Source organism: Corvus moneduloides, chromosome Z (genome assembly GCF_009650955.1).
Source record: "Corvus moneduloides isolate bCorMon1 chromosome Z, bCorMon1.pri, whole genome shotgun sequence".
NCBI lineage: Eukaryota > Metazoa > Chordata > Aves > Passeriformes > Corvidae > Corvus > Corvus moneduloides.
This window is the reverse complement of record NC_045511.1, coordinates 69,294,967-69,321,841: the sequence shown is the minus strand read 5'-3', so window position 1 is coordinate 69,321,841 and position 26,875 is coordinate 69,294,967. Positions and strand designations below refer to the sequence as shown.

The 26,875-nt window shown below is 39.8% G+C and overlaps 1 protein-coding gene across 1 annotated transcript in view; it reads left to right on the top strand.

The window, feature by feature from the left end:
• Positions 1 to 553: 553 nt before the first annotated feature.
• The window catches only part of CAMK4 (calcium/calmodulin dependent protein kinase IV), a 146,979-nt gene continuing 120,657 nt past the window's right edge, over positions 554 to 26,875 (top strand). The window contains exon 1 of the mRNA XM_032095631.1: positions 554 to 871. Within this exon, the coding sequence (XP_031951522.1) occupies positions 699 to 871 (173 nt within the window). The 5' untranslated portion in view covers positions 554 to 698. The remainder of the gene's footprint in view (positions 872 to 26,875) is intronic.

The window sequence follows — 26,875 nt, the reverse complement described above, 5'->3', positions numbered from 1 at the left end:
TTAGTTCTCTGGTGGGAAGGGAAGCCGTGTTTTGGGGATTTTTATAGTCATGTTCCAGAATTTGTCAGTCTCTTTCTTTCCCACTGCTGTTTGCCTTGTTCAGCCTCAGCCCCCACACCCTCCTCGCCAAATTCACGGCAGAATTCCTGAACTCCCGCTCGGGAACTGGCAAAACGCTGCGGCATGGCGGGCCGGCGCCCACCTCGCTACGGGCTGCGCATCCTGCCCGGCCCCTCCGCACACAGCCGGCGGATCGGGATGCGATTTCTCCTCCCGTGCACTTGTCCCCCGGCGGGTCCGTGTCCCGCTCCCGGTGCCGGTGAACTCGCAGCACTCCCTCCGCCCCGAGCCGGCGCCGGGGGTTTCTCGCTGCAGGCGTGGAGATGCCGCTCGGCTCGGCTCGGCTGATGGAGCGGGGCGGGGGGCGATGGAGGTGCATCTCCCCACCCGGGGCGGCTCCTGCGGCCCCGCCCTGGCCCCGCCCCGCCGCCCCGCCCGGCTGGGGACCCGCCACCGCCGCTCCAGCGCGGCGCGGGGGGAAGGAGGAGGAGGGGAGAGGGAGGGGAGACCGAGGCAGGGAAGGAAATAAGTAAGGAAGGAGAGAAAGAGGGAGGGAGGCGAGGTGTAGCCGCCGCCTTGCCGCTCTGCGTTCTGCAGCCGGCGCGGAGAAGAGGACAGCCCACGGCAGGCGTCCCGGCATGCTGAAAGTCACCATGCCCTCCTCATCCTCATCCTCCTCGTCCTCCTCATCCTCCTCCTCCGGCTCCTCGGCCGCCAGCCGCCCCGGCTCCGCCGCGCCCGACTACTGGATCGATGGCTCCAACAAGGACACCCTGGCTCACTACTTCGAGCTGGAGTCCGAGCTGGGACGGTGAGGCGGCGCCGGGCCGGGCCGGGCGGGCGGGGGGCGGCCGGGGCCGGGTGTCCCTGCCCGCGTCGCTATGGCGAGAGCGGCAAAACTTTGGTGTGCGTGAGCGGCAGCGGGAGACCGTGCGGGCTTTCACGAGGGACAGGATTTCGAAGGAAAAATCACAGCTCCCCGGGAGCGAAGCCGAGAAATCCCCGGGGGAAGAGAATGATTTTTAGGAGGAGGCATCGGTCCGCTCGGCGGACGCTGGCCCGAGCGAGCGAGCGGCTTCTAGTCATGGTACCTGTGTGCTCCCAGCCCCCGTGCGGTGTCGGCTGAAGGGTGGGCATCACTTCGGGAGCACCGAAACGCCGCCTCATTAGCAGCATCCCTTCATACCAGACCGTCCGCCGCTCTCTCCATTACCGGCACCCTGCGCTGACAAAACTCCGACCCGAGACAGGAGTCCGTGAATAGGCCTCTGCAAGCAGGGTCTTCCCATCGAGGTGCAGTGTAGGCGAGTGAGCTGCTACATCTTCATTCATTAATTTTGCACTACTGCCCTGGTGATGCTCCTGCCCAGCAACTTAAGGGTCCCAAGTCTTCAGGTTCTTAAAAACTGAAGTCTGGTGTAAAATGCTATATCTAACGCATAATTTTTGCCCTCCTAATGCCTTTGTTAGTTCATGTTGAATTTGCAGATAGAAAATAGTGTCCAAAAAAGGGGAAAATTGCGGGGTTTTTAAAGGGTTCACAGTATATGACTTAAATGTGTAAGTCACTAGGTAGCAAATAGCAATTGTTAGTTTTGCCAATGATAGAGTATTACACCTCCTGAATGAATGTGGGAAATTTGCAGATAATAACATGGTTGCCTTGGTAGAATACTTTTTTCAGAAAGGACATGCAATGAAAGTTATTGCTTCAAAGCATACCTGTGCTTCCTGTACCATAACTGATAGGGGCAGGAAAGGTGATAGAAATACAATATAGTATAATTCTTGGCTTGCTGCCTGGGTCTTAAGCATCTGCTGCTACTTTTTTCCCACTGTTGCTACTATTCCTAGCCAGATTTAAATAGGTATAGTTTTATGTATGCTTATCACATTTATGCTTGACTTCACTGTACCCCTGTGCAGAAGCATAAAAATGTAAAGCAGAAAATATTGCTGTGTTGGTTTTGGGTCTAGAGCCAACAACAAAAAAAAAAGAAACAAAGCAGAATGCTGGTGAATTACAACAGTTGATACCAGCTCTGTCACCTGGATGAGTACTCTGTGGTCTGTCTAGAGCCCTCCCACCATTTGTGATAGTGACCGTGGGGTTTGCTGAAGTGTAATCTCTACTGGTGATACATCTCGGGTTTATTGCACAAGGAAGGGTTTCTAACATGTGAAATCTTCAGATTTTGGTAGGAAGAGTTAATGTTGTAAAAAGTACTAGAGTCAAGATGAGATGCAATGGATTTTTCTACCTTGCAAGGTGAGAGAGTAAATGCTGAAACACTAACAAAAGGTTTGAATATGGAAGATAACCACACCCAACTAGTGTAGAGATGTGAGCCTTTAGGTCTGCACTGCTCCTTGGTAGAGCTAGGAAATAAGATTTACTTAAAACAGAAGCAAAAACAATATAGGAGAAAACAATCATCTTAATCAATGATTAAGAGGTAGAGAAGGGACAGAACAAGAAAATTTCTCTAATGGGTATGGCAATGAGATCTTGGTCCTTAGGTCCCAAGGCCAGCTTTGAGGTATTTTCAGAGCCAACATCCAGAGTGCTGATGATTGTCTCAGAACCCCTCTGATAGGTGTATCTTGACAAATCTATAAGGAAGATCCAACAATCCCTCTTGGTTCTCAAGTGTAATATAATAGTGTATTGTTTTCTCTTGGTAACTCTGTCTCCAAACTTTTAGTTTTGGATATGGTTTTCAGTATGTCTACAAAAAGAAGTATTCATTGTTTAGTTAGGTTAGTGGTGGTGAAAACGTGTTAGGTGACACTGAATAATGTGGCTATGTGATCACTTCAGATGCAGTAAATAAAGTAATATACTGAAATAACCAGAGGAAAACATTGTCCTAAATTATCTTTAGCAAATACAGGGATTGAAAGATGCCCTTTGGCAGACTCCAAAGACATGCATTTAGAGAGCTGTGGCCAAATATGGGAATTTCCCTTTGGAAGGAATGCCCCTTGTGCAAGCAATGTCTGACAGATCCCTAAGATGTCTTACTCCATAATTCTTGCATGACTAACTAAGGAGTCATGGAAGAAGAGGGAGAAGATCGTATTAGGAAGAATGATAAATGCCTATAAGCTTAGGTGAGAGTTAACAGTCATTTTTAAACAGTGGAGTTCCACAGCGATCAGTTCAGGTGTCTGTGCTCCTCGACATGCTCATAGATAAAGGGGTTGAACTGTGATATTTGCTGGTCTTTGTAATTGTCAAGGGTTTTAAAGATTGTAAAGATTGTGTTTCCTATGAAGAATTACAGAAAGACCTCACTCTACTGTTGGGGTATTTAAATGGCAGACGAAATTCAGTTTGGATAAATAAAATGGGTGTGGAGGAGGAACCATTTAGTTCTCTTCTGTCCTTAGTAAAACCTGTAGTGAGGTTAGGAGAGGTATCTGGAGGCACATGTGGCATGGATGGAACATCTTGTTAGAGGCACTTGCTGGCTGGTTTTATTTCTTTCATGCAGGCTCTTAGGGCTATCTGTCAATAAATGGGGTATCCAGTCAAAAATGAATGACAGGTGGTAAGGCAGCTTTAGCACGGTGTGCTGGAAATCCTGGCCACTGGATACTATGGATGCTAGAAGCTTACATGGAATTAATGGGCAACTAGGCAAGTTTACATGGAGGAAATCCATTAAGACTGATTAAACATGAAGATATTAACTACTGAACTGTAAGTTTTTGAGAGCTTTGAGGGTATTCTCTGACAGCGTTGACAGGAGTTTGCTCTATTCTTACATTCTTCTTGAGGCATCTGTGTTTGGCCACTGTTAGTACTCTGGGCTATACAGGCTTTTATTCTCATTCTTTTATTCCACTTTTATGTTCCACTGAAGCCCTGATTAGATCACTTTCCTCTTAGTACATTTTTTACAAGGGTTTTTGTGTATAAGTGGGGCTCAAAATGCTGTAAACATGAAATTTTGTGTTTTGTTTTAAAAAACATCTTTGTTTTACAGGTTGCAAAGTTGATCAGTTGTAGAGTTTGGAATTTCTTCTGAGTGTATTTAATTTAAAAGCTTATTTTCCACACTCCCTTGGAAAAAGATGTTGAAAATATTATACTCTAAACTTGTGTTTCCTTAGGGACTAAAACCTTTCGTTAGCCTTATATAACCCTTGCTGCATCTTTTGGTACAGAGTTTCTGAATTCAGGGTCTAAATATGGTGTTTGAGTGAAGAAGAAATTCAGTAGTGATTTTTTTGATACTCAGCAATATTACAAAAAACGGAAATTTTCTTTGTTGGCATTTTACTTGCCATGCACCCTCTTTGCCTAACTAACTACATAACTATCTGAGTTGAAACTGTCTAATGTTACTATTGTAGGCAGACTGCAAATCTATTAAGTGGTCAAAAGCAGACGAAAGTGTTTCCAATCAAATCCTTCGGGCTTTCTTTCAACTTCAAAGGTTAAATTAATAATAATTTTAAAAAACCCCAAACAAAAACCGAACCAAAACTCAACAGGGCAGTTACTGGCACTTTTTTTCTTGTAAGAATGATAAATCTTCCAAATCTTACCTTTTCCTGCATGGGCAGTCTTTCAGTTGTGTGATCCTTGCTGAAGACCTGAGACTGAGAGGCTCTCAATACTTGGCAACTTAGATTGGATTTACAGTGTGAGCTGAATCATAGGTGGTTAATGTCCTTGAGCTTTTAGCACAGAGAAAGTTTAAATCCAGTGTACGGTTTGAACTCAAGATTTCAGAGTGCAGAATGACGCCTTACTCTGTCAATCCTATTTATGAGAGCTGTCATCCTAACATCTACTTTTGTAATGGCAGTAGTAGATGAAATAAGCTAACTCCTTTGTTAGCTGACTTAAGCTAACAAAGCTAAAACTTCTTTGTCAAGCTGATAAAAGCATTATTTTATAGAAGTGGATTGGTTTTGCACTTGATGCTTTGAAGTTCAAATAGTTTTTGCTTTGAGAGCATGCCAATTATTTTGCCCTCCATCCCTTCAATAAAAAAGGTTCCTTTTTGTGTTCATCTCAAAAGTAATTTGTTTTACAGCCTCTTTGCCCTGTTTATTTTGAAAATCACTTGCTCATTGTGCTTTAGGGTGCATATAAAGTAGGTCTGTCCCTCCTTCAATAACACTTTTGCTCACTTGCTTGTGACTTTTTTTGTAGTGGACCTGAGGGTTTTCCCAAGTGATGCAGGCGTGCAACTGACAGACAGCGCATGGTCCTAGCTGTCTGAATGTGAGAGCGTGGAGTCCTTAGAGGAATCAGGATGAGAATTATCTTTGAGTAGAAACTGCCAGTGTAGATTTGCCTGTGCCACAAACTGCAACTTGCTTTTTACCCTCATGCCTTCAGGCAAGCAGGAGGCATTTTCCCTCTGGCAGTCCCTGCCCGTAGGGAAGGTTATTGAAGAGGTGGGTCTGAGGCCTCATTTGGGAATGTTGTAGTTGGACCTTGCTTTAAGGCAGGAAAATAGGAGATAGCTAGAGAAGGCAGGATGAAATTTCTCACTTGGGTACCAGAAACGAGAACTTGTAGTGAATAGCCCAGGCTTTGACAACTAAATTTCTTTAGTGGATGCAGGGAGTGATTTTTTTCCCAGTTTTGTCTGGTTCAGTTCAACAACTGGTTGATTCAGAAATAAAAAGCTGTGTCGAAAAAGCAGTGAAAGAAAATTTACCATTCTGTAAATAATATCTGAAATGAGTGGGTGATCATTCTGTGTAAATTTAACAGTTTTCTCGTACTTAAAAAAAGAGCTATTAATAATGAAAAGTTTTGATAGAGAACAGTTATTTCGTGATTTTCAAGATTTTTTTTCTGTCAGCCACTATGCGTTTATGTCACTGGTTTTGATAGTGTTTTCTAATTTGAAAAATTATATTTCTAGTACAGAATATGAATAGCTCTTGAAGTAAGTACTCTTAAGAATGCTGAAAAAGTTTTTTACACAGATTGGTTTTAGGAGTGATAATCATATAATTTGTATTAATACAAGAATTGTCATGCTTCAAAAACATTGCATTAGTCTGCAAGAGGTAGGATGTAACAAAGTCATTCTTTTAGCATATTAAAGAGAGAATCATAGAATATCTTGAATTGGAAGGGATCTACCACGATCATCAAAGTCCAAGTCTTGCTGAAGAGAGAATATCTGAAATCAGATAAGTATTTTCAAGTGCAATTGGAAGCACTTTCCTATGTGTGATTGTGGAATAAGCCTGTGTGATTCTGGGCAGATAAATTTACTGAGTTCTGTGGTATCAGAAGCACATTATGTGTTCATTCCACTGTGTCTTTTTTTGTGTGTCCAAGTGTGCACACTGTTGTGTAAGGGACTGTAATGCATACAGTTTCATAGGTAGAATTCTTCCAGTAAGAGATGTTTAAATGCTTGCTCACACAGTAAATAGCCATACTTTAAGAGACCACCAGTTACGTGTGATGGTCAGTGAAAAAAGACTCAGCAGTTTGCAGTAGCCTCTGCCCCATCTATGGAAGTTCAAATACTTGCTAGAAAGGGCTAACTATCCTCTTCAGTCACTCAGATCAAAGAAGTTTTATTTTCCTGAGTATTTTTTGAAAAGTTCAATAAAGAAATTTTAAAAATCAGTCATTCCCCGCCCTTTAATTGAGCCAGCTTTATTGCAGTAAACCTGAGCAATTTTTCTGTGGTCTTCTGCTATCCACAAGGTTGACTGGGCTTCGGAAAAGCAATCTTCTGACACTGCATGTTGTGTGGAAAAACTCGCAAAGGTTTGAGTATTATTTTCATCTATATATATACAATATGAATGAACCATTAGTAGGAGTTCAGATTGTATTAAAAAAAGAAGAACATATACTTCCTTGTGCTTTTGCAATGAAGCAGAATTTAAACATAGAAACTTGGACATTTTTCTTCTTTGTTTAGGTATTCTTACCATACTTCCTCTGTTCACAAGAAGCAAACCTTTATTATCTGAAAAATCAGTAATTTGACAAGGAATATTCTTTTTCCAGTGCATTGATAATTCTGAGAAAGGGTAACCATTTATTTCCAAATGTTGATGCTGCTTTTTGCTCTTGGTTTGTCTAATGTCTTTCCAGATATTTATCATTTCTGTACCTCTTCCATTTAAAAAAAAATGGTAAGAATGACACCTTTTACAACCAATCACTGATACACTGGAAGTTCTCTTACATTTGGTGTTAACAATCCTTCATTTGGCCTTTCATTGTCAATGTCATTACTATCATAGGTTACTCTCTGTTAAAACACATGGACAATTGGGGACCATCAATATTTGCATCTGTTGCCCTGTGATATAGATTGATGAGGTGTTGTTTTGCTCCTTGTAAAGGAATTCTAAATTAGGAGACCCTGCAACAATATGACTTTGCAAGTGACCACTCAATCTGTAGCAACTGAAGATTTTCTCTTTGAATTTCATCTTCAGGGAACAAGAAGAGAGAAATTACTTGGAGTGATCCACCAAATTCCATGGTTTGAACTGTGTGCTAGTTCAGACGCAAGTAAAAGTAATCACTTGAACAACATACTGCTGTAGATTATAAATTGGCCTCCTTTCATTTATGTGGTTATCTGTGCTAGAGATAAAGAAACATAAAATGTAAAAGAGAAGGAAATGGGACCCCTCTTGAGGAGCAAAAATAATTATAAAACATTCTGCTCTTAGACAGTTTACTATCTATATATTATGGCATTTTGTGGGGGATGAGGTAAAAGCAAGTCCAAGAGTCATAATTCACAGCCTTAAAAACAAACCACTAAATTTTATGCCCTTCAAAAAATATATAGTCTGTGTTCCAATGCATACCTTGCTGTGAGCATCCATATGCCACAGATAAGATGCCAGAACTCCAACTTTATCTCAGAACTGATGTCATCTCCACAGTCCTTTTCCCCAGACCCTCCTCATCAGAAACGTGTGGTACATCTCTCCCCTGGCCTGTCTCCAAGCATTGTGAAAAGAAAAAAAACACCTCGCTTGGATTTAATGAATAGCTGTCAATTCTAAAACAGGGCCATGTATGTGTTCCCCTCCACACCTTTCCCCGCAATAATTTTTCCTTCTTGCAAATGTTCATATTTTCTTCACAGTTGAGATGATTATGAGCACACCAATATGTTTACTTATTTTCGGTCGTTTGATCTTTAAAGCATACCCATGTCTACCAGGTTCACTGCCTTTGGGTACAAATACTGCATCTTAGTATACTCAATTTAGTGTGATTTTATTAATGAAGACAACCCTGCTTGCTCCACAGACTTAAGCAGAACAGAACACAAATAAGAATGTTCAACAAATGTCTTGTTTTTATCTTTTTGTATTGAGGTGGCAGGGAGGGATAGTCAATCAGACCAGCTGCCACTGGTATTATCTTCAAGTACTTCTGAAATAATGTTCATATTGATTTTCTCTTAATAGTCCTTGTTAACAGAGTCACACTGACAGTGCCAAAGAATGTGGTATGTGATTTTATTTTGTACTTATCTGTAAAAAAATTAAACACACCATGTTGAAAAGATTTGACTTCTGTACCCATATAAGGAAGGCTGGCCCTACATTGTGCAGCTTTCACTTGATAATAAGATCTTTAGCTATTATGTTCTTTGGTGATTAGTTGTTTGAATTTTATTCAAACTTGAGAATGCATCTCTTCCAGATTCTCTCTGAATACAAGATGGTATTTGCTGGTTTTTGACTTTTTAGGTGTCCAGCACCAGCCTAATGTTGTGGATCAATGAGAGTATTTTAAGAACATGCTTTGGACCAGAAAAAATTTCAATGCTTTTGGCACACTTTGATTTTTTTTTTTTTTTTTTTTTTTTTAATGTGGTGGTATTACACAGCTTTAGACTTTTGCAGAAAAAACTGATGTTTTGCTAAGGCTTATAAGGCCCTGAGAGTGTCTGCCATGGATGAGTACAGGCTTTTTTTGAATGCATTTTTTAACCTATTGACATATTTTCTAGATTAATGAACCACAGTTCTGATCTGATGTATAGTGCTTTACAAGATGTTTGGTTTTTTGTCTTCCTGATGGAGAATATGTTTGTCAGCTTCCCATGTTGTGCAATAATGACTTGTTAAAGCTGAATGAAGACATGCTGAGAACTCTGACGCCATTATCATAGTCTAAGCTCAGGGAGCTGTAAATTACATGTACATTAATGTTTTTAGCTTTGTTGAATGCTTTGTTGAATGCCCCCCCCCCCCCCCCGCCTGATGCTGTGGGTGCAGCGAGTGATCCTTCTCTCTACATTCTCTCCAAACCCTCATGATATTCTGACTAGCACAGTAAAATTAAAAACGAAAGAGTTGAAAGATGATTTTGTAATGGGAAGCAATACTTTATGGTGTAGATACTGATGACCACTAGGAAATGACTAATGACATTGTTTAATGACTTTAGGCTTCAGGCGATCAGAGGAAGAAACCTAATAAAGATGTGGGTTTTTTTCTTCTCCCCCTCACCTTTCTTTTTTTTTTTTTTTCTGGGAATCTTTGCAACCTTTTCACTGGAAGCTGCAGATGCTTGTGGAGCACACTGTTCACTGGCCTGTTAGCTAACTGGCAGAGGATTAACTTAAGTTAATCTAGTCTTAAAATTCTAGTCTTAAAAAGTCCTACTAGAACCAAAAGTAATGTTGGAGCAACACTTATGACACTGAAAAGGCAATAATTTTGTTTGGTGCAGGGAGGAGGAAGACTGGTAAATTAATTCTATCTTATTCTCCCTTCACAGCATTTCAATTCAAGAAATGTGTTAACTGTAAACAAGAATAGAGTTTAGTAGTTAAAATTAGTAGCTGATGAATTCTAAGTAAGATCAGTAATCAATTCCAAATGGGGTCAATATGTAGTGGAAAATCCACGGTGAAAGAGATCCTAAAATTCGCTAGCATTTTTGTTTTCTCTGACACTTGTAGGGGTGAAACCCATCTCCATCTCCGTATTACCTTCATAATAAATATGCATGTAAATGATTTTTTGAGTTTGAATTCAAATCACATCTCTATTCATAATTTATATTGTAAGTATTCAAAAGTAGGTGCAGCAGGAATAAAACTGAGTGAAAAAGGCAGTTTTATTCATTACTATAAAAGTTGTTCACAGAGTTGATTTGATTGGCAGTAACATAAAGAGAATATTCTTTTCTTTTCAGAGAATCATTAATTTCAAATGAGAAAGAAACCCTTGGTCACCTTCTATTCAGCATGATGGCATCGTTTTGACCATTTCAATATTCAGCTTGTCTAATTAAAGTACGCTAGCTCATGTTGTTGTACAATGATTTCAGATGGTTTCATCCATACTAGTCTATTTTTATTGTTCATGCGACACGTATTAGAAGAAAAAAGCAAAATATTTTAACCTCTTCACATTCTTTTCCTGCATGACTTTAGAAAAGATGAAATGTCATTTGTGATGGAAAAATCATATTAGATGTATTTCCCTTGCAAATGACTGTCTAAATTAGGGCTGGTGAAATTTATTCTTCACATAAATAGCCCTAAAAATCTTACTTTCTTTCTCTTGTCAGTCCCTATTCTGTGAACTGGTTATGTTTGCTATTTGTGAACTAACACAATAAATATATACCAGATAGCCTGTTTGAATAGTTTGCCATGTGTTTCTTTTGAGCCATGTGTCTCAACTGTATTGAATACCTAGTAATAGCATTTTCCTGTGTTTTGCTGTAGTCACAGCCGAGATAGAATAATAATGATTAGCAAGATGTGTTAGTCAACCACAATGGCATGTGGCCATTAGAAGACCATATGTAATTCTTCAGAGCTCTACCTGCTAAAGCTTGTTTTATCCACATATTCTTATCCTTGCAATAGTTAATTGTCATATTTGAGGACTCTGGAATTTTCATCCCATGATAAAGTTCAATATTTTGGCATTTATCTTTATTTTGAGTTAGAATGAGTAATCAAGGTACTTACACGTTGTGGATAAGGGACCGTTTCACACCATGGAATTTTTCAACAGTTTTGAATTAAAATTTTCAAACCCTTTTACATTTTGTGTTCATTAAAAACATTCTTCACTCTAACAAGATTTTAAGTATGAAGTAAGTTAATATAGTGTGTGATGGTGCTTTGAGAGTTCTGATTCAGGTCCCTCTTAGCTCTTCTCATCTTCTCTCTTTGGTTCTTGCTTGGACTGTGTTTTACAAGCTACATCAAAAGTGGTGCAGCTTTCATATGACTTATTTCCCTACTGGAACATAAAGAGGTTACAGAAGCAGTGTTTGTCTACTGCCTCCAGATACAAAATTCTCAGACTTTTCTAATAAGAACATTAACATTATTGAATGGGATGGGGTCACATTTGCCTTTTTTACAGCTGCTGTCATGGTGGCTTATAGCTGTCTGGTTTTTTGTTGCCCAAACTCTATGTTTTCCATTTTCCTTCTCTGTTTGCAATTGATGAGATTTGTTGTTTGTCTGTACTTCATGACTGTGCAGTTAATGCAGTGAAATTTTATCCCTTTTCTTGTGATCCTAATCCCCAGGCAGTAAGTACAGGCTTTTGCTTTTTGGTATTATAGCCCTCTGCTGCACTGCCAATGCCTCCGCACCTTTATCATCAGCAAACTGAATCAGCATACTCCCAAGTTTATGCCAAAGGCAATAATTCAAATATTAAATAAGATGTATAACCAACCAAAGGCATAGTGCTGAAACACGCATGCCTGAGAAAAGCAAAAACACTGAAGTAATGTGCAGTGTCTTTCTGGAAAGTTTTGATGAAGATTAGATGCATAGGCAAATTTTCTTGAGATTGAGAAAAAAAATCCTAGAAGCAAATGGCTAATAAAATTTTTCCCCTTTATACCATTATTCCACTCCAATTGAAACTGAAAAAAATCGGAATTCTTGCAGAATTGCCCATAACAAGGCTGAATCTCTTCTTTTATATTCCTTTGGTGATTCCTAGCTCCTTTAACTAGGGGAGTCTATTCTCACCTTCCCTCCTCCCAGCTCCTAGTGTTTTCTCTAAAAAGAGAAATTTCTCTAAAAAGAGAAAACACTAGAATGCGTTCTCAATCATCTGTATGCAAAGAGAAAGAAATAATCTTCACATATTTAATGGACACAACTTCAGAAGCTGCAAAATTGGTCACTCTACACCTGTCTTTGTGTGATGGCTGCCAAATAATATAATTGGTGTGCTAGTCAGGAAGCTGACAGAAATGTTGATGTTTCAGTAGATTAAGTTTCAGTATGCAGATAGGTATATTCCTCCTCCTGTTTTTGAAATGTGGATTAAATATGTATAAATTTATCAAGTGCTGCATGTGGAAGGACTCATCTCCACTAAGTCTGTCAAACAAAAAAGAATGTTTCAATATGGCATTTGAAAATTACGTGGGTCTGTGAATTGTCTGGGACCTGATATGTCCTTTTATTTTATCCATCCAGCATAATAGTTGTAGTTGTAAAAGGTGACAGCAACATTGACGTAAAACACTTGCCTTCGTATGTATTATGAAAAACCTCTTTTAAACTTACTTGTAAGCATTTCGTCTGAAAGTATACTGTGGAGGAATTGGTTTTTTACTCCCAGGTGGTTGGTTGTGGTAGTCCTCCAACAGAGGACCACACCTGTGAGTTAGAATATTTCACTTATATTTGAGGACTCCTTGTGCATGCAAGGGAAAAGAGAACTACCTTGACCATGATTACAATAAAAATTATAATTTAGAAGAAAGTCTGTAACCATCTGTAAGCCTTTTAAATATGGGCAAGACAGACGAGAATTGTGCCTAAAATTGGTATGTGATAATTTTGCAGAAGAGACTGTGTGACATGGTTGCCCATGTTACCAGGAGCTGTCTTGATGACTCAGGAGAGTTCTTCTCAGTTATCTTCAGAATAACTGCATTGATTTTCAGTGTCCTCTTGTTGGTAGCAGTGAGTTCAGTATTGATCTGTTGACACAACCAAAGGATCAGCCAGATTCTCCTAGCCATATTCTTATCTCAAATTGAAATCAAAATGTCTTCGGGGGCCGATGTACTCTCCTACATCCTTAGTGCCTGGCTGGTGGAAAATGTACCTAAACTGCAGTTGCTGCGCTCAGAGATGGGCATGCAGTGCACTGGGTATGTGTGTTTTAGTGTTTAAAGGAAACTTAACTTTGCCTTCCAGAAAGAATCGACTCTAATGATAGCATGGATGTTTTTCCATTCTGCTTGTGGAGACATCTTGTTCGGAAACACGCAGTATTTGTTTCCAGAACTTTCAGCCACTTCAGAGTCTACTGACTAAAGCATACATATATGTTTGCAATACAATTCCAAATGAACTGGTCATCCTAAGTTATCTGAATTTCTACAGCGTAAGAATGGCGGTGCTGGGTCAGATCAAAGGCCTGTTTGGGCCAGTATCTTGTCTCCCACCTGTAGTGAGAAACATATGCCTAGACAGGGGTACATCTATCCTTAGATGTTTGCCCAGAGCAGTCCCTCAGCCTCCAGAAATCAGAAGCTAAATCTGAACCTTTAGCTCTGTTCCTTGTAACAAAATAGTAATGTAAATTTGCATGCAGTGCTTGAGGTGTAACACACAATCATGGAACGGACAGAACTGGCAGGGACTTGTTCAGATCATCCAGTCCAAACTCCCTGCATAAAAAAAGTTAGTTAGAGAAGGTTTCCAAGCAGTGTGCCCAGCAGATTTTTGAATAGATGGAGATAAACCAGGGGAGATGTTCACCCAATGAATTTATACATGGACTAATGCTTAATACCTCTTAACAGTCGTTGGGTTTTGGGTTGCCTTTTTTTTTTTTTTTCCCTTCTAGTTAAAGGCTTGATTTGTGTTATTTTTGTCTATATTTCAAGATGTCTTTTCTTGTGGTAATAGGCCAATATTCTGTTTAATACATGAAATTAGGATTGTGTTCAGTATTCATAATTTAATATTTATTCACAGTGAATTTTCTCTGCCATTTAATACCCCATAACTGAATCTCAGTAGACTCCTCTTGCAGTTAGGCATCAACTTATGGATAAATTGGATTATAAAAAAATCTCAACCAGCTATTTTCACCTCATTTACATCTTGGCTCCTTGGGTAGCAGACACCAGCTCTGGTCAATTAGACTTTTTGATGACCTCTCTGCACTGTGAAAACCAAACTTCCAAACTTTTATTCCTTCCCTGTTTTGTATCTCTTAATCAGCTACTAATTCATCAGTGCCTTCTGTGGTTTCTTCAAGCACCTGTTTTGAGGGACTTTGTCAAGTAATTTCTGAAAATCCAAGTAGACTAATCAATCAAACCTACTTTATATCCAAATACATGCTGAATCTTTCAAAGAAGCTCTGTGATTTTGACACACAGTTTCTCTCTACAGAAGCCACATTAACTCTTCCCCAGGCTAATGTATGTACCCATATATCCGCAGTTCATATTCTTAGAGCTTTAAATGACTTCAGCAATATAGACCAACAGTACAGTCCTTCAGTTCCCTCTGATTAACATTTTTTTAAATTGTTGTGACATTTGTTTTGTTTTAGTCTAAAAAGGCTAAGTAAGTGTTGTACAAGAGTTTAGATATTGCTTTAATTTGAGCAATTGCATCCACGAGTTCAGGTTAATCAATTAACTGTGTCTCATCCAGTTCCTATAATGTGTTATTGGTCATTTTATCTTTTTTTTTCCATGATGCCTTCTGCCTCTTCACTCTCTCTTTTTTGTGAGGTTTGAAGACCTTTTTTTTTCCCATCTGTCTTCTGAGTAAAGGAAGATTCTAGCATTGGAAAACCTTCACTTTGTTCAACATCAGATTTATCATAGTCTATTTAGTAGACACAAAATCTTTACAGAATTGAAATTTTATAATGATCGTGCAGCCACTTTTCAGTGTATTATGGTCATTCTGTGCTTGATGAAGAGATCACCTTCAACACAGAATGTTTTCCAGGTGGTGAAATACAGGTAAGATGTTACTCTCCTGTCATTTGGTGCACATGCCCAACAGTAGATCTGAGGGAAGAGTGAAGCTGTAGAAGCTGATGTTCATCCTTGCAAGGTTTCATCCTACACCTTCCTTTTACTGTACCTTAGCACAGTTTGGGTAAGGTGAAGGTCTTCACATATTTTTACTATTTTTTTACATCTGACCACATGGTGTTAGCTCCTTTAAGTCCAGCAAAAGAGAAATGTGCATGACTAAAGATAAGCAAAAATTGTTAAATTATTCTGAATCCTCATGCAGTGACTAATCAGTTCACTTTTCTTTTCGATAAACTGTGCACGGGACAGACCATTTTGGGAAGTTGAGGGATAGAAATTTAGTTCCAGCCTAATAAGCAAATGGAGAAAATTTATTTTCTGTTATAGATATAGTTTTTGGTATGGGAGTTGTGAATGAGAATGACGAGTCTTGCATCAAGTTACTGTTTTTCAGTGCTTCTGGAAGTTATTTATGTAACAATTTTTTTGTATAGCTTGTAAGAGAAGTACATGTGGCTGGCATAGGCTGGAAAATATATTGTTCTTATTGGGCAGTGAAATTTGTGCCTAAATTACTGCCATTTAGCCTGACAAAGCTATATAAGGGTCTTTCAGTATCTACTAATCAATAATCTGAATGATGGCTCCTTGGCTTGTTAGTCCTTTCTGTCAGCTTCCATTGTCTCTTCATTCATCTGTGACCTTACACTACAACATCAGTTTTATTGTAGAAAACACTCCATTTTGTTTAACTGCTAGGAGGTAAAACAGCTGACTGAAACTAATCATGCTTATCATTGTCCCTGAAGCAATAAGGTGCTCTTGTGAATGCTCTATAATTCATTTATCTGCCGTGAATTCATATGTGTACACACACGTGTAGGTGCAGCCAGGCACACCTCGGGTGGATGAGAGGGTAAGTGGCAAGCTTTTAATGTGTAGTGACTTTTGTGATTCCTTTTGCTGTCAGGTGAATGGAAACCACCAAAGAAGGTGCACTGATGGAGATGAAATCAATGGTGGATATTTAGAAGCCTAATGTAACTCTTATTTTCTTTGGAAGTGTTTGTCCCATCTTCTATCAGTGATGGACAACACAGCATTCCAAATTTAGGTAAAAAAATGTCTCCAAAGAGGGTTGGAAGCTGTTGGTCATAATGGTTCTTGAAGCCCAATAGAGATGATAAAATGCCTGGATAGAATGAAGGAATTATGTAGGATACAAAAGAACCTTAAGATCCTATGATCCAACCATAAACCTAATGCTGCAGCTTTCACTGCCGAACTATGACATGAAGAACCACATTTCAATGACTTTGGAGCAGCATGTTGCTGACCATTTCCCCTTGGATTCTGGGAGCTTCATTCTGTCTCTTGTCTCTGTTTTCAAGCTCAGTGGGCTGGGTACCCCAAGGTAACTCATCTGGTGTGGTGCAAGTGCTCTTGGCACTAGCCAGGGCACAGTGGATGCACAGGTTTCTTCTGTGCCTCATCAGGTGAAGGAGTCTGAAAGTGTGTTGAGCTCCAGCAGTTGTGCAGAGCAGCCTTTCTCTTCTGTGCTTACCCACACCTGAGATGCTCTGGGCATCAGAAATTTCTGAGGCACTGTCAGCACCCCAGCTGGTGGTGTCCTCCTTTCCCACAGAGGTGCTCAGAAGAGATGCTTTACATCTGCTCTTACTTTCACACTGACTCCACATCTCTTCTTCTGAGATGGTCAAACTTCTGTCAACAGCTGCAGATAACAGATAACATTGCTCACAAATGTCTAGTTGCAGCTACAGGTTGCTTGTCAATTTCTCATTTTCTCCAGCTAAACTCTCTTCTTGTGTATCTTCTTGGGGTCACCCTTCTAATAACATGACACAGGATAAAAATCATCCTTTCTTCCCCAGTTGCCACACTGTGCTTCTGTGAGTAGTGCAAAGAGGAAAGCCAAGTGAGAATATTCTTCCTTGCCTTTAGCTTTTTCAAAGAAAATGCAGAAGGCTGTTATCCCTGATTTGGCCTTTTCTACATACTTGATTTGTGTTAGAACTTTCTGGTGCTGGGAAGTAACAAAGTTTAATCTGATCCTTCAGCCCTTCAGAAATGAACATTTTCATGGACTCCAGATGAAGAGTTATTCTTCTCAAATAAACTGCACTCAAAAATTTGAAGAGAAGACTGGAAAATGAAATGAGCATTATAATGCTCAGAAACTGTTGATTTATGGTGGAGTGTCAGAGTTCATTTAGGGCTCTGCCTTGAACTGGGAGTACTATGAGAGTTTGCCCTGCTGTGCTGAGATACAGGTATGTCATCCTGGCAATGATTTCCATTCAAACTCCAATACAAAATACATGCTTTAAGCACACCTTTCTTTCATGAAATTCTCATGTGTCAGGTTCTCTACCAAAGTAGTTTAAACTACCTTGAAAGATAAAATGAAATATGAAAATTTTCAGTTGGCCATGAAGACTTTTGCCTCTGGGTTTCATAGGACTAGACTCTGACAGGACTGGGATGACTAATGGGATGGTTGTTCACTGATTTTACACCAGCAGCACCCCCACCTTTCCCCATTCCCATGGGCTGAATGAGCTGAATCTACTACTGAAACCAGTATTTTCTGACTTTCAAGTCTGAAAAGCTGCAGATAGGTCATCCCCATACAGAATGCTTTTCAGTTTAGACTGCCATTACAATCATTATGAAACAAAGCTGATTTGTTTTACATCTAAAGTATATTTAACATAAAACCTGATTTCTTTAAAACTGACAAAATGGAGTCTTTCACCGTAGAGCACTTTTTTGGGTTAATATTTAAGAAATTCTGGCCATAACAGCATGTGCAAATCTTGGTACACAGCAAAAATAAGGGAAAATATGCTTTCACATAACATAAATTTCCCTAAAATTTCATAAAATTCAGCTTTGAAGATGGTCTGCAGCCTGGGTTTTTTACTTCACTGACTGAGGGTGAAAAAGGGATTGTTAGCTTGAAAGCTGTCTTCAATTCATTCAAACGATTGCTTGGGTAGGCACAGTTGTTCTTGTTAAATGCAGATACTTAAGTGGAAGTCAGAGTACTTGGAAAACAGACTGCATCTGCCTGCTACTCTACAGTAAATTTTTTGCGCTCACCACTTCTGCAAGTAAGAACTTTGTTGTACCATCTGTGTGTTAAAATGATGTGAATGATTCAAGAATGGTGATGATTCTTCCTGTAGAGTGGTTCTCTCATTCTCTTCCTTCTGCTTAGCAGATTTCTTGTAGGGGAATGGTGTTTGTTTCTGCTACACATGACTAAGTGAGTTATTTGGGAAGCCCAAATAATGATGTTCTGAAAGGTATTTGGTGATTTCTCAGGCAGTCTTGGTATTTGGATGTGCTCCTCTGTCTGTTTCCTTCAGCAATGGGCTCAGGAGCCCTGGGTGACTGAGGAATCAGGGGTTCCAGTAAAAGGTGGTTTTGCCCCTTTTCAGGTGTGTTTTCTGTGTCCTTGTAGCAGTTCTGGCACCCTCATGCAACCTGCACTCACAGCCCAAAGAGGTGATTGGTGTCTCTTCCACTTGGAAACTCATATGGGATGATGCTGTGCCTCACCTCTTGGGAATGATTGGGCTGGAAATGAACATATACCATGAGAAGTGGTACATGCACCTTTGCAAACTCACTTTTTCTTTTTTCATTATTTTTCCAGAAAGCCCTTCTGAGTTTCAATCATTTTAGTTTTCACCAAGACTGCAGCAGTTGCAGAACCAAAATTTCGGTAGTGCTGAGGATGAAAGGTTCCTCTGCTCTACTTGATAAGCTTCACCAGGTGACTTTTAATGAGTTAGTCAGTGAAGAGTTCTGTAGTCTACTGGTGTTTTGCATAGACTGGCAAAGAGAGAGACCGTCATTGCCTCTGTCAGCACCATTCTGTGGGCCTGGCTGCAAGATGCCTGAGTGCTTCATATGCACACGTGCATTAAGAGACATCAACTTCTTGTGTATGTAATATCTACTTAGTTTTCACAACAAATAATTATGTTGAACAGCCATGGCTGGGAGTTTTTCAAGGCCCTTGAGTAAATCAGGGGATTTAAAAACAGTGAAAGTCCTAGTGTAGCTAAACTGACAGAAAAGCAGCAGCTTTGGGTAGAATGATGGAAGCCAAATCTGTTATGCTGAAGGATAACAGGTTTGGGGGTTTTATGGTAATACATTAATTGTAATTTGTAATCATATTAACTTGAATAACTCCTTTTGAGGGAAACTGCAACATGCATATGGGCATGCTCTGGGATAAAATATCAAAAGTCTGATACATCAGGGGTGGTTCATTATATTGTTGATGCTATTGTTTAAGCTCCTATGGCTTAAAGAGCTATTTAATGTTGTACTTAGTTGTGGTAATCCTTCCCAAAGTACTTTAGGCCCGTAAGATTGGGCTACCCTACCGTCTTAGGGTAGATTTCAGTGTGAGACAGTGTTCGTGTATGTTTTATAGCAAAACCTGCAAGATCTTTAAATGTAGTTCTGAAATATGTAGTCCATTTCTCTCTGCTGCTTTTTATGCTATCATTTGGGTTTCTTGATAGTAGTTGTGCTCCGTTATTGTAAGTATTTCCAGATGTTTCCATGGGTTACTTGCTTTGTGTGATTACTGTCTCTAAGGTGGTGTTTGCGTGTACTCAGATCCTTATGACATTGTCCCTTAGCTCTTTAGCAGTCATTTTCTAGGAGTCACCAATGTCTATTTCTAGATACTTGTGAGCAGAAGCCAAAGGTCTGTGTGAAGGTAGGGTTTTTGCAGAAGAAGCATTTGGATTTCGTCAAATGGAAGTCATGACTAGCTGTGTGAAGCTATGCTTTCTTGCATGTAGTTGAGGACCATGGTTTTTGTAGTGGATTAAATTCTTCTGTGCTGTGGCTCCCTTGGCTCACTAGTCTCCTTTTACAAAAGCTTATAGTGTGACCACAGCTAAGCTCTGTTCTTTGAAAACACAAATAACCCAGCCCTTCAGCTTAAGGGAGTAAAGATTTTCTTTTTACTTTATATTGAAATCTTCAATTTCCTTTTCAGAATGAATTTCTGGCACCATTATTAAACTATATCCAGCAGCCTTCTTTGCTACCCTTTCCAAATGCTTGCATGAAAAGCAGCAAAAGCACATTGCTCTATGCCTGAAAGAATAAAAAAATTCAATTTCTAAAGAATGCCAAATAATTGAGGGCCCTCCAGAGTGCCAGGAGCAGCTCTAAGTATACTAGCACAGAGCATCTAGTGTAGTAGTAATTTGCAAGAAAATCTTGAGACAAAGGTAAATTTATGAAATAACACAGAATGTGCCCAGCTGTCTCCAGACTTGCCAAGATTCACCTCTGTGTTGAAGAGAGTATGGGGTTGTAGAGAGACTTTATTATATGAATTAACTTCATCTGGAGATTCACTTTCCCTGAGGGAGGTACTTGTCTCTTTTGAGTTGGTTGTGGGGGGGGGTCTTCCTGACCACTTTTTTAGATTGTCCGGATTTGTTTTAATTCTTGTGTGCTCTCAAGCATGCATTCCCAGATTTGGAGTATCTGTATTAAAAAACCTACATATTTTTAATTTGCTAAAGCAATTATGACCTGTCTATTAATGACCTCTTATATATGTGAAAACACCAAGCAGCATCAAACACAGGAGCAGACACATGTTGACACATGCGTCCATTTGAACAAATTGCAACTACTTTTAACTATCAGATCATTTATAACTATTATGTCAATGTGTTTACCCAGTCTTTCACTGACCCTATAGTGTTTTGTCCTAGACTGTCTCCCTGTATTATTTCTGAGAAGGTTGTGTGAGACAATGTCATAGGCTGCATGGGGGTGAAAGTGTGTGGCATCCACTGCCTCCACTTGGAATGAGGCTTATTACAGTGGCAATCCAGCTCTGTAAGAGATCTCATTACAAGAGCCAAGTTCACACTTTTAGTATGAGGCACAACTAGTTCTTTTACAAAAACTGCTGAACCCTTCCATGATGCCAATTTTCATCTTCAGAAATAGCTGCTGACTGAGTGCTTCATAGTATAAACTTCATTTTTAGTTGTATTGTGTATATCTAGACCCCTGCTGAAACCTGTTTTTAAACTATGACTTCAGAGTAACCTTACTGTTTATTTTCAGTTGCAGTTTCATAAACTGGTATGGTGTCTTGCAAGGTAACTTCCCTCAAACTATATATGTTTGTGTCCTTTTATTCAAGAAATTAACTTCTTTAGTTAGGAATACAAAAAAGTAAGTAACGGTGACCATGATGAGCTGAGGAAGTTGCTTTCTCTTCCCTGTTCTCTGATCTGTAGTGGCTGTTGCTGTGATGGAGGTGTCATGTGCATGGAGTAAAGGGAAAGGTGTAATGTGCAGTGAAAAACACACAGGCATGTTTATAACAACAGATTAGGCTTTTGATACAATTTTATAAAAGTATAGCATAAAAATGAGATGCACATTTTTAACATTCGAAGAGAATAGATAGTGAAGTGAAAGAGCTTGTTCATTCAGATTATAAATAAAACTTGAGAGTAGTCACCAGGTGTCTGCCCAGTCTGCTGACAAGAAGAGCAGATAGTGCACAGTAAAGATTACCTTAACAGATTTATCAGGACAACATACTCTTTAAAACATAAGTATTTATACTGAACAGTGTTTGAAATAGATCTGCCATTTGAAGATACAAAATTCTCTGATAGTACAACACCTCACTTGATGAGGGTCTGATTTTACCTGTGAGAAGGAGACATATAGTCCTTCAATATTAAAGTACAGGAAGTGACAAATAGAAACACTTGAGAAAGTACAGACAGCAAATAGGTGAGGTAGTGAAAGTCAAATGTCTATTTCTTTCTTTGACCTGTTACACTGAACATATTTTTGGTTAGATTGCAGGTGTCCTCAGCTTATTCTTTCTTCACAGTTCCTGAAATGGTGGCTAAGGTCCTAAAAATGCATGCAGAAGGGTAACCCCCAGAGGGCAAAAGATTAATTAGGAATATGTTTAGAGCCATTTATGTTCATGCCGTCCAAGTTGTCCAAATTTACTTTCAAAGAAATATTGTACTTAAAAAGGATGGATCATGGCAATGATACTGGACTCTTTGAGGCTCTGGATGTTACAGTGATACCAACAAAACATTGTAGAAAGTGCATCTCTTCCCTTTCTTTTTTCTGATCAGTTATATGGCACTCATGGAACTTTTTCTACGTTAAGCTTTGGAGCAGACTCAGAAATACTTCTATATTTTGATCTTTTTATCTGCTTTCTCTTAAAACCCATTTTATTTATTAGAAGTTTATATAAGTATAGTTATCTGCACTAAATTTGCAACAACAGGAAAATCTTTCAGATTGACCATAGCTGTGAAAATTACTGGCTTGTTGTGAACCAATACTATTTACTTGAGGAAGTAACACTTGAATTATACCTGAAGGCTGTGCTGCCATTCAGTAGGACCTTGACAAGCTGAAGAGTTAGGCAGAGAGAAACCTAATGAAGTTGAACAAGGGCAAGTGTAAGGTCCTGCACCTGGGTAGGGATAACCCCCAGTACCAGCACAGGCTGGGGGCTGACCTACTGGAGAGCAGCTCTGCTGGGAAGGACCTGGGTGTGCTGGTGGGTGACAAGTTGACCATGAGCCAGTTGTGTGTGCCCTGGGGGCCTGGAGAGACAGTGGGATCCTGGGATGCATCGGGAAGAGTGTGGTCAGCAGGTCAGGGAGGTGATCCTGGTGCCTTGATGGGCCCCCTAAAACAGAGACTATACAAGAATAAGGGAATAAAGGTAGGTATTTGTTTGAAAGGCCTTCAAAGGTACATCCTGGGGAGCCAGAGGCTACTGCCAAGATGGACCCCAAGATGGACCCCAGGTCACGAGTTCTTTACACTATTATAGGTTTGGTTCATTTGCCTATCAGGGTTTATTCTCCAATTAAAGCTTCAGTTAATGATGTAATTTCCCCACATTTGCCCCCCCTTTAGAGGCTTTTGGTTTATACTTTTTGGGCTTAGGATAGTCAGAGTGTCCTTGGAGAGCAGGCCTAAGGCATCAATCCTGCCCCCTTCTTGCCCCTAGTAAGGCACATCTGGAGTGCTGTATCCAGTTCTGGGCTCCTCAGTACAACAGACATGGGGCTCTTGGAGTGGGTCAAGCAGAGGGCAAAAGAAGGTGATTAAGAGATTGGAACATCTCTCTTAGAGGGAGAGGTGGGAGCTGGTCCTGGTTAGTCTGGAGAAGAGAAGACTGAGAGGGGATCTCATTAATGCAAATAAATATCATCCTGCCAAGAGGATGGTGCCAGACTCTCTTCAGTGGTGCTTGGTGAGAGGATAGGGAGCAATGGCATAAACAGAAACACAAGACTTTCCGTCTCAACCTGAGGAAGAACTTCTTTCCACTGAGAGTGGCAGAGCACTGGAAGAGCTGCTCAGGGAGAGTGTGAAGCCTCCCCCTCTGAAGACATTCCAAACCCACCTGGGCCCATTCCTGTGTCACTTGATACAGGTGACTATACCTTGGTAGGGGGTTGGACAAGAAGATCTCCAGAGGTCCCTTCCAACCTTAACTATTCTGTGATTCTGTGAAATTATGGAGATTTGGGGGATTTAAATGACAAAAAAAGCTTATTTTTAAGAGTGAAAGGCTTTGTCGGTAGGAGGGCAGTATAAAAATAGAAACTTGCAAGACAAGAGAACAAAAAGATGTGGTTCTGCTCTGAAAAGCAATGCTGTGAATAGCATTGTATAGACAGATAAAAGATCTTTTTGTATTTTGTTAAATCCTGGATTAAATCTCCTCTGACTTTTATAAAAGAGACTTTATTTTTCCTACTCCTTCTAGTAGTGTTTGACCAACAAAAACGATTCTTCAGTCTTAACTGAAGACTCAACTTATGGAGGCTGAAGAGAGCTTGAAAACTGAAGTCAGTGGTATTACTCTAACGGTTAAAATTAAGCATGTGTTTAAAAGCTGTAATAGGTCATGGTCACATAAAACAGTTCAGCAGAGGATGTTCAGATAAAACAGTATGAGCTCACTCTCCCTTTTGTTCACTCTTGCATTGCAGAGGAGATGTGTTGAAATCTGCCTCACTTTCTCTGAGTCCATAGAAGAAGCAAAATTTCCAACATCAGCACCTGGATGCATTGAGTAAAATGAAACTTTGCAGGATACATGGCCACATCTGTCTGGTGCTGTGCACTTAATTTTAATCTGTAAGTCACTGTAATGAAGTGAATTAGGCCTGTCTTTTCCAACAGTAAAATGCAGTACAGGTATTTGCATTTTACTGGGGGCAGATGCAGCTCACATGGCTTGTGCACGACTCCTGCGGATCACGGTACAACTGAAGCAGTTGCTAATGTGGTCATAGGATCAGACAGGGAAGTTTGTAGATCCCGAGATTCTGCTGTGGAAAAAGGTACTTTCATGTAACCTAGAGCACACTTTATTCCAGAAGTCAGTTATTTTTAATTTCTAAACAGCTTTGCATGGATTTCTTTTAAATACATATCATCTGGAGCTTTTCGGCACGACTTGTGATTCTGCTGACATAAAATTTAACTGTTTGCTTCTATGCATTATTTTTTTTCCTAAGGAGAAAGATAATTTCAATGATTTATGAACTCAAATGCAAGATCTTTAAATAGGCAGGAAAATTAAAAAGTCAGAGTATCTGCAGATGTGTTTTCTGTCAGTAACTGGCAGAAAGCTGCATGGAGGAGGGGTGAAGACAGAGTAGCAGTAGAGGTCCAGAAAATGTGTAATATGAAACACAGCCGCATTTACATACCTATCATTCAGAAACCTTATAATTTCACCAAATTTGGATATGGAATCGAATTCAACTGCTGAGTTTGCCTACGTGTTTCTTATATTAAAAGGAGAGTGAGTAAGATGTGTTGATAAGGCTTTCCTAACTCAAGTTAGACAAAATCAGTTTTATCATTTTTAGAAGTGAGGCTTCCCTGCATAAAAAGAGATGTCAGCAAATTGTATTTGAACCAAAGTGTGAGATTAGTCACTGTTACTTGTACAGTATTGTATGTTTATGTAACAGTGTATATACATTTATGTAGCGTATCTGAAACAGATGTGTTCTGGACTCCCCAGATGCTTTTCCCAAGGGAACTGTTTGGACTATAATGAAATTTGAACATAAACTGGAGAAACAGAGATGGTGAATAATTACAGCTCTGTACAATCCAGGTCAGTAGTTGCTTGTCTGCAGCATCATTTAGTAAACCAATTACTATTATTGCCAGAAAAAACCAGACTTGTCATCAAAGTTTACATTCATCACAGTCTTCACAAACTTCACTTATATAACAAGCAGACTACCCCATCCAAAGTCAAAATTACATCATCACAACGCCACATAGGTCATTTACCGATGCTTGTCCTTTTGCCACCATTACAATGAAATTGTAAAAACTACAACCATTTCCTAGTTGCAAACAACATTTACCCGGAACCTTTTTCTTCATTATGCAGTGTCATTGAATAACAACGGCAGCTTTGAAGCAGAATGAGGGTAGCCATATGTTATAACTAGCGTGTCTGACCTACCACCTAGGAAAAGTGAGGGCGGAGATAGGTGGCTTGTGTTTGACGGCGGCTTTCGCCTTGGAGCGACTGCAGCCTCTCAATCAGCCGCGGCGCTGGCCATGGTGCTGAACGCTGGGAGCCAGGACGGGGTGGTCTGGAGCAGGGGGGTGGAGGGCGCGGAACACTTATGCTGGAGCAAAAGAAAAGTCACAGATGTGGCTAGAGGAGGGAATGGTGAGGAATAGAAGAGGAAAGGGAATGGTGTTTCTAGCAGAGAAACCGAGAAAATAAAGATTGCGGCATGTTTTATTTTTCTTGTAAGGATGGCACTGCTGTGTGGAAGAGTTCAGGAAACGGTGAAAGCTTTGTCAAACGTTTGGATAAGTGGCTTTAATTGAATTTAAACATTCTTTTAATCAGAATTATTGCAGAATTGCTGCTATAATCATTTCAGCTATGAGCTGTGTGGCTAGTTGTGGCAGACGATGTTGGCTGGACTTGGAGGCTATAAGAAGTAGGACCAAAGGAGAAAGCACAGTGTTCTTGTTTTTAACTTTGACCTTGTTCTAGCCTTGTTCTTGCTTTTAATTTTAAGTGAGAGAACAATTTTTCTACAGTTTGCTCAAATTAAATAGTAAAATGGCATACCTAGGCCATTTTTCTCCTTTCAGCCTAGAAACATTTGAAGTACTATATGCTGACATGCTCTGTTTGTAATTCACAGGCTGTTTTCTTTATCCCTTTGCAATATTAGTGACAATTGTGCCAATGATAAGCAATCATTTTTTCCTGCAACATAAGAGAATTTATTTCTGCTGGTATCATCGCCCTTCCAGCCTGAGAAAACTGATTTCAAAACTTAAGTTTCTATATGGTGTGCTACATTTGCAGAAGTCCTATCATGTTGCATCTGAACATGCTGGATGGAAAAGATAAGTTTGAACATTTTCTAAGAACCTCCTCTAGCAGTCCGTCTGCATTTGCCAAGCCTGATCCTAAGTTCTCACACATTAATAAGTTGGTAGTCAACATTAATTTTTTATAGCCACCTTTGCAGCCAGCCATATTTGGTTGGAATCCTTACCTTTTAAAGCTCCTTCAAGGTCCTTTTTTTGTTTATGATAGAAGATGTGCATAATTAAGGCATTCACTTATCTTACTTTAATTTTGGTAATGCAGCTGTTAACAAATATCTCCTTTATGAGATCAGAACATAATTTATTTCAACAAGCCACAATGAACTGCTCATTTTCTTTGGTTGAAGTTTT